This window comes from Brachyistius frenatus, unplaced genomic scaffold (assembly GCF_029030835.1).
Source record: "Brachyistius frenatus isolate BFR_SWC_R1_liver_20210118 unplaced genomic scaffold, ASM2903083v1 Contig_3, whole genome shotgun sequence".
Taxonomy (NCBI): Eukaryota; Metazoa; Chordata; class Actinopteri; family Embiotocidae; genus Brachyistius; species Brachyistius frenatus.
The window spans coordinates 9,795,839-9,803,508 of NW_027210602.1; the positions used below are offsets into that span (position 1 = coordinate 9,795,839).

Genomic DNA, 7,670 nt, shown 5'->3' on the forward strand with positions numbered 1-7,670 from the left:
TTTTTCAGTCTACAGATCACCTCGGGACCAAAACTTGCGCATCATATTGGCAACAATGGTCATGAATAAAAATTCAAACCATCCAAATCCTATTAACGGCGAACCTTTGTTCAATAACTATGTCAAACTGAGGTATTAGAGATTATATTTTACGTGCCTTGCAGTTGACACAGTTCATCAAATTAACATCACTTAAATTCTAGTTTCACTTGGTTGGGCAGTAGTATTTCTATAGTTCTTACATGGTTTCATGGTTTTTTTTGGCATTAATGTGTCAGTGTTATAAGCTCTAGTATGATTATTTAAACCACATTATCTTTAACTCGGATGTGACTACACACAGTACAGCAAACTGCACATAGATTTATATAAGGAGGAATGAATGAGAAGACTATAGCAGAAAACCATGTTAGTGAGGTCAGAGGGATGTAACTGATATACAAAGTTAACAAACCAATGTACAAAATGAATAGTACGAATAGAATGCAGCTGTAAATGAACAGAACAATTAGCCCGTATGTAATTTGAACAGTGTAAAAGGATGGTTGTTTTTTTTAATCTATTATGTAAACTACAAGACGCACAATTGAAGGACAGATTATAAGAAAAACTTTATACAGAAAAAAAGAGCAATGTAAACAACAACAAATTAAAGGGACAAAATGTAATGAGTGAGATAACAAACGTAAGGCTGTCTTGAAACATGACACAGCTTATGTGTTTAAAAATAGATTTGTATGTTAATTGTAGCTGCTGGGTGCTTAGTGATCAAGAAATGCAATAATTAAACTTAAAGGATTGTAAAATCTATTCAAGACTGTAAATAAAGTACTCCGTTTAAAAACAAAAAAGCAATTTCTCTTCGTTGGATTAATAAACTATATCTATCCATGAAAAAAAAACATTTTACTGCCCACCACAGAACACAACCACGATGTACAAATTCACTAAACACATTTAAACTAAAAAAGAATATGTCTTACTGCAGTCAAAGCTGTGTGGGTCACCAGAGTAAGTGGAACATTGTTTACGCTGAAGTCACTGTCACCATAAACAAAACTCAATTCACCTTCCTGGGAGACTGAAAGCAAAAAAAACACACAAAAAAACTGAATAAATAAAACCAAAACTATCTGCATGACCAGACACCACTAGATGTATTATCACTGCGGAAATAAATCTGTTAGAAATGAACGTACACAGCGGAGTTACAATGTCCACTTCATGCACGACACGGACACACAGACACCCAGTGATCACACTCACCCCGGGGGTCTCCATAGTTTCCTGCCGGGCGGCAGAAGCTCCCGTTTGTTCAGGGGTACGATCCCCATCGCCGCCTGCATGATCGTGATGAACTTCTTAAACTTCATCTTTTAACTCTCCTCTAAAAGAGTCTCACACGCACCTCATCGCTCTGACTGCTGCTCCAGCCGTCTCCCAACAACGTGCAACATCACGACCACGATTCAACATCTCCGAATGTCTACTTATTTCCTTTGGCATCATCAACGTGTCCCTTCTTGTGCATCAGTTTCTCCGTGGCAACGAGGCACAGATTCAATCACCCGGAGCGGCGAGGTGCCCGTGGCGTGGCTACTACGAGTCCTGTCCCCGACCGCCGACTCTCACAGATGTCCTTTTGGCTTTTCTGAGCGACGGAGGATAAAAGGAAAACAAACGGCCACGTTCCTGCCAGGCGGTGGGCTGGCCGAGAGGGGATCACAGCACGTCACTCTTACATAATTCTGAAGCTTCTCTGGATATTACACTAATGAAAACGCAGCTTCTGCCGCCACTACCGCCACTGCTGCTGCTGCCACTGCTGCCGCTGCTGCTGTCACTGCTGCTGCAGCTGCAGCCGCTGGGATAATTGTGGTACTAAGCTCTGACAGATCATGTATGCTACCCGCCCCCTTCCTCTATAATCCCCCATCCAGGCTTAGTCTTCTCACCATTTACACCCACACAGACCCATCTACTTCACCCACACATCCTCATGCACCCCTCCACCCCAACGGAAGACTGTTAATGACAACTACTACTACGAAACAACTTTAAGCTTTAGTCACTCTGCAATTGAAGATTTAAGTGCACGCAGGGACAGATTTGATTACCAAAACACGTTTTCAGAGCAATGCCTGTGTTTCTTTTGTTTGTTCTTTAACAACAATGACGCTTTGCGGCAGAGAGGAATTAGACGTGTCATGAGCTGGATATACATTCTTGGCTCGTTAAAGGGTTCAGTTGATTGTCGTTTTTTGTCCTTTAAATGACATGTGCTCTCAATAATAAAAACATACAATATCAAATTCAGCTAATCCATGCATCCGTAGGTTTGGAGTTTGCATCAGCGGGAAAAATGTTCCACACTTGTTTTTTACGCAGACATTTGCAGATGTAATGTGCCATAAAAATCTGCCATAAACTGATCGAGGATTTCACATCGCTGCAACACAACAAGCTGCCACAAGTCACCATGGCTGAATTTCACAAGACTAAACTGAAAGCCAGGAATCTTTTCTTCCAATTTCCACAAAGATCCGTTGTCAGACGATGCCTCGACTTGCAGTTTGCAGCTCAAAGATCTGCATGTAACTTCACTATCGTGACTCTGCATGCCTTCAGATATTGATTTTTACACTGGTAACTGTTCAACATGGAGTTTGCAATCTTTCAGTGTTTTTTTTTCTTTCCTGAATTAACTTCCATGATGGATCCCCAACTCCCTCTCCCTGATACTGCCCTCCTGTAAACCCCCGGAGAGCACGCCACGCTGCCGCACAGATTAAATGTCTGTATCTTGTCCTCCCCGAGTCACCAGATGACAGCAGGCTGCCATGTCCTGAGAGGTTTGAAATAAATAAATAATCTTTGTGGCCTCTTGATGAGTTGCCAGCCAATGTAAACTCTGGACAGGATTTATATTCAAGCAGCTTGGACGTCTGGATTACGGCTCTGGATGGCTGTGCCATGAGAGCCGCTGCAGATTTCACTGAGCAGGAGAAATCCCTCGGCACTCAAGAGGGGCCGAAACCTGCCAGAAGTACAGCAGAAGGGGGGCCGTGTGGGGGGGGGGGGGGGCACAAAAATAACAAGCCTCTATTTTTAAAATTGCTATAAAAAACAACACAAAGGGAGAGGCAGAAAAAGGAGGGAGTTTCTTTTTAAAGGGATAGCTAGGAAGTGGAGTTGTTATGTGGTACTAAACCATAGTCAGTGTGTAAACTGCAGTAGATAGGGGTCAGCACCTCCCCAGTTTGAATAAGCAGGCAGCTGTACCAGCACCAAGTTAAGCCGTGTACTGCTGTGGACAGGGTCAGCAACTAAACATTTAAACCAACTAAAAAATATCACTATCAGTTTAAGTGTGTGCTGTATTTTAGAAGATTATATTTTAGGCCGTCAGACGTCCCTTCTGACTGAAAACTCGCGCTGGCATATCACTCTCTCTCTCCTGGAAGCCACCAGGCACCTTTGACATGAACAGTGTTATAACCGAGTTTAAGATACGGAGCTCTGCACACTGCTTCTTTTCCCTGGTTTTACCATAATCCAACACCTTACAGTAATCTCCCAGGGAACACTGATCCAACACTGACTGCATCCAGACAACAGCGTGTACGTGTGTGTGTGCATCTGGAAGATTACAAACACCACACTGACCAGTATGTGCACAAACACGCAAAGTTACACAATCAGACCAGCGCACACCTGAAGTTTGATGAGTGAAGATGAGACGAGGATCGTTTCTAGTTTTAAAGGCTGATTATTTGGCAAACTATTTCTTAGGGCCGGTCACTGCCTACGGTCTTGGCTGGCAACCTAAAAGCAACAAAAAGACTCCAGGTAACAGTTTGCTAGATAACGCCCACCATGTGGCATTTTTACACCTCTATTTTTATACAGATTACAGAATCAAGGCGATTGAATTCCTCCAATTTAGAGGTTCGTGTCGGGGATTTTGTTATGTGTGGACACAGGAAGGCTTTAGCTGCTTCTTTGTGCTCAGACAAGCTTGCTGGGTTTAGTTTTATATTCACCAAACAATTCAGAGTGGAATCAAACCTCACAAACAGTGCGTGTCAGCAAAATATCAGATAATCCCTTCAAACACACTTTCCTGGTCACTGTCCATAGCAAATTGCAACAATTACATTTTATAAAGTTTGTGTTTGGTTTCCAGTCAATGAGACAATAATCACAGTTTATGTGTCGATGATAAATCAGCCAGATATCTACCTCAGGAATTGTTGAAGACAGAAAGAAAGTGAAAAGGAGAGAGAATATTGGACTCGCATTCACCAGGTGAGCACAAATATGTCCAAGTGTATGACAATATCACTCAGTGTCTGTGGGTTGAACTAGACGCGAGCCATTTTTTGCAAACTAATTTCACATAAAAACTTTTTAAATGCAACAATAGCCTTTAGTCAGCATTTCACCACAGACATAATTCTGCATAACTACCAAATAAACACCGTCATCAGCTTCTGAACTCAACAACATCAAACCTGAAAGCTAAAATAATTCCACTGAACAATTAGTAAAAGATTTGATTAATGGGCTGAGAGACACAGTTCATCTCTCAACCGACCCAAGTGAGGATTTTGGGGGGTTTGGACTGTTGGTCAGACAAAGCAAGACATTTACTGATATGATAATTAATAATATAATAGATAACAATATCACTGTGTGTGCTCAAGGAATTTGAAATGGCCATTTTTCAATGTTTTCTAATGTTAGACCAATAACTTAATCAGAAGATAATCAACAGATTAATCGACAATAAAATAGTTATTATTTGCAGTCCTGTTGCAACTTCATATTCACAATATCTTGTTGAGTTTCCACGGATGGCTACAGAACAGTTACGTGTAGCTACTTCCTATCTAAGATTTGATGTTTTACATAACAGGAAATGTTGTACTGTGTTAAAACTTTGCTGTGACCTCCCCTTTCACACATCAAAGCGCTGGTCTGCTCATCTGGAACAACATCGAGTTCATCGTGTTGCTGAAAGCACATGAAGACTGAAGAGGCCTGCGATCACAATAAACACCAAAATCCCATTTAATACAAGTGCAAATTTGAAAATATTTTTTTTAAAGAGCACTTTAGTTTAAACAGCTAAATTTGGGCCCATTTTGAAACAGCAGCTACAAACACTTGTTACATCTGGATATTATAAAGTATTCAAATTGCTGCCTTCAATAATGTTTTTGTCAAACCGTGTCAAATACGAATCAGCTTACAGAGTTAAACTGAGCATTTGATGTGCATCTAACCCCTCCATGGTCAGGGATTTTGCTTTTTAAAGCAGCTCACATAATTAATTATGAAAGAAGAGGGAGGGTGATTCACTCTTCCAGCTAATTCTTTTGTCACTGCATGTTTTCACTTTTTAATGAACTCTGAGAGTGCTTTCTATTTTTTCTTCTTTCTCCACAGGGTGAGCAAATGAGGCCGGAGCTGTTTGGTCTTCTTAATGCTTTTACATAAGCAGTTTGCTTCTCTTCCCCTTGTCACTTCCCCACGTGCTGGGAGTAGCACTGTGGTGCTGCGTTACTGAGGCCCGAGGCCATTATGCAATGTCCATATGCAATGCATGTGCGAGCCAGATGGAGGGACACATGCCACTCACAAATCTGTGGCAGGAGAGTGCAGAGAGATTGACAGGGAGGAGAATCAGAGTGCCCATCCTCTCCACAGGTATAATCTGGATCATCAGAGAGCATGAAGTGGTCTGGAAGGGAAAAGTAGAAACTCCCAAAGCACTGGAACAAAAACAACAACAAAAAAAGATATTTTCTAATTTATCTGAAAACAAAAGCCAGCTCTCCGTGCTAAAGGTGTTCGCTTTTAGCAAAAACAGCAGTGCAACATGCAAGTTGACGATTAAATGAGCAGCTCAGATAAAACGGTGGTCGATAATCAGCGCGTCTCCTTCATGAGCAGCTTTGAAAATATTCATAAAATTATTTTTTTATAGCACAAATCATGTCCTCTTTGGAGACTTTTCCATAACACATTATTACAGGAAGGAAAAGCACAGGTGTAATGATTCAAATCAATTAGACTACAATCTGCCAAATGTGGGGTCCCTGTACTGTCAATGCTGGCTCACTTACCAGGACATTTATTGGAATTTTTAAACTGACGATAAGACTTGCTTCTTTTTCTTTTGCTAGTAAGGCAAGTCCATATTAGCCTGGTGCGAACCAGAACCCAATTTCACTCCGTGAATATATGGGTCTGGGGATGCTCCATAGAGACTTGTTCACAGAAGTTCCTTCCAACTGGGCGTAGATCTCCAGTAAATTTGAACCAATCAGCTCGCACTGAAACCGGCCGACACTCTGCAACTACCTACTGTGTCCACCAAAGTTGTTGTTGTTTTTTTCCTGAGCACAGTGTGTTTTTAAAGTTGATTTTAAGGAACACCAGCAGCATGACATGGTGCCGAGTGTTTATTCTGCGTTTAGCGTGGGTTTTTTTTCAGTCACCGAGCGTTGCCCTCGTCACTGTCACCAGTCGTCCAATCACAGTGACGGAGAGGCGGGACAAAAACGGTTAACCACCGATACCGGTTGCTGATTGGTCCGCCCTTCAGAGTGGCTGTGCAAACACATTCGTTTGTCTTTTTCTGTTAAAAATCGACCCAGCTATTATCTGTACCCGCTTTATCCTGAACAAGATCACAGGGTGGGGGGCTGGAGCCCATCCCAGCTGACCTTGAGAGAAGGCAGGATACATCCTGGACAGGTCGCAGGTCCATGACAGGACCAACACAGACAGACGAACAATCACCAAATCACCAAATCATCCTAATATGCATGTCTTTCGACTATGGAAGGAAGCTGAAGAAAACAAACACAGGACCAGGGTGAGCCTGCAAACTCCACACAGAAGGGCCCCAGCTGAGATTCCTATCCTAAACCGTCATACTGTTAGGCAACAGTTCCCAGCACTGCACCAATGTTTCTGGTCAAATGAACGAATAAATGTTCCTTTGTGTTGAAAGAAGTTCTCTTCTTCTTAACCTATTTAAAAACAACAACACTTGGATCAGCTGAAAAATGTATTGTCACAAAACTGAAACTACAAACATGATCTTATCTTATCTTATCTTATGGTGCATTGATTGAACTAACAAACTGTGTATAATGCAGTTAAAATGAGCACAACCCTAAATAACTACAGAATACCCATCAAAAACTATCATATATAATAGTACAACACAGACAGGAAGCATTTACGGCACAAATAGTACTTTCAGTAGCCTGCTACTCACAATACTAGCACAGCCTACTTTTATTTTAGTAATGTTTTGAATACTCGACTTGGGGTATTTTCACAGTTTGGCACTACAGGCCTACTATAAAGAAGCTGAATACTCCACTGTTCACACCTGTTAAAATGCTGCTCCACCACGTGGAAACACACACAAACTCCCTGCGACAGTATCAATGAAACCCAGCAGGCTGAAGAAGTCCTTACGATGCCTGAACACGGCAACAGTGGCACCGAGGCCTGGGCACAATGTCGGTCACAAGCGGCGACTGGCCGGCAAGAAACTCACAGATATAATCATAAATAACAAACTACTGCCTTCGGCCTCGGTATATAAATGTTGTTTATCACATAAACCGTCAAAAATAAAACCGTGA

General features: G+C 41.8%; 1 protein-coding gene across 5 annotated transcripts in view; it reads right to left on the minus strand.

Moving 5' to 3' along the window:
- The window catches only part of tjp2a (tight junction protein 2a (zona occludens 2)), a 29,610-nt gene extending 27,786 nt beyond the window's left edge, over positions 1–1,824 (minus strand). For 2 of the 5 annotated variants that reach the window (XM_069705965.1, XM_069705908.1), the window contains exon 1: positions 1,267–1,823. In XM_069705965.1, coding sequence (XP_069562066.1) covers positions 1,267–1,373 — 107 coding nt within the window. In that variant the 5' untranslated portion in view covers positions 1,374–1,823. Of the gene's footprint in view, positions 1–1,266 lie in introns of all 5 variants that reach the window. The other 3 variants (XM_069705918.1, XM_069705902.1, XM_069705958.1) reach the window with 2 other exon arrangements.
- Positions 1,825–7,670: the final 5,846 nt, after the last annotated feature.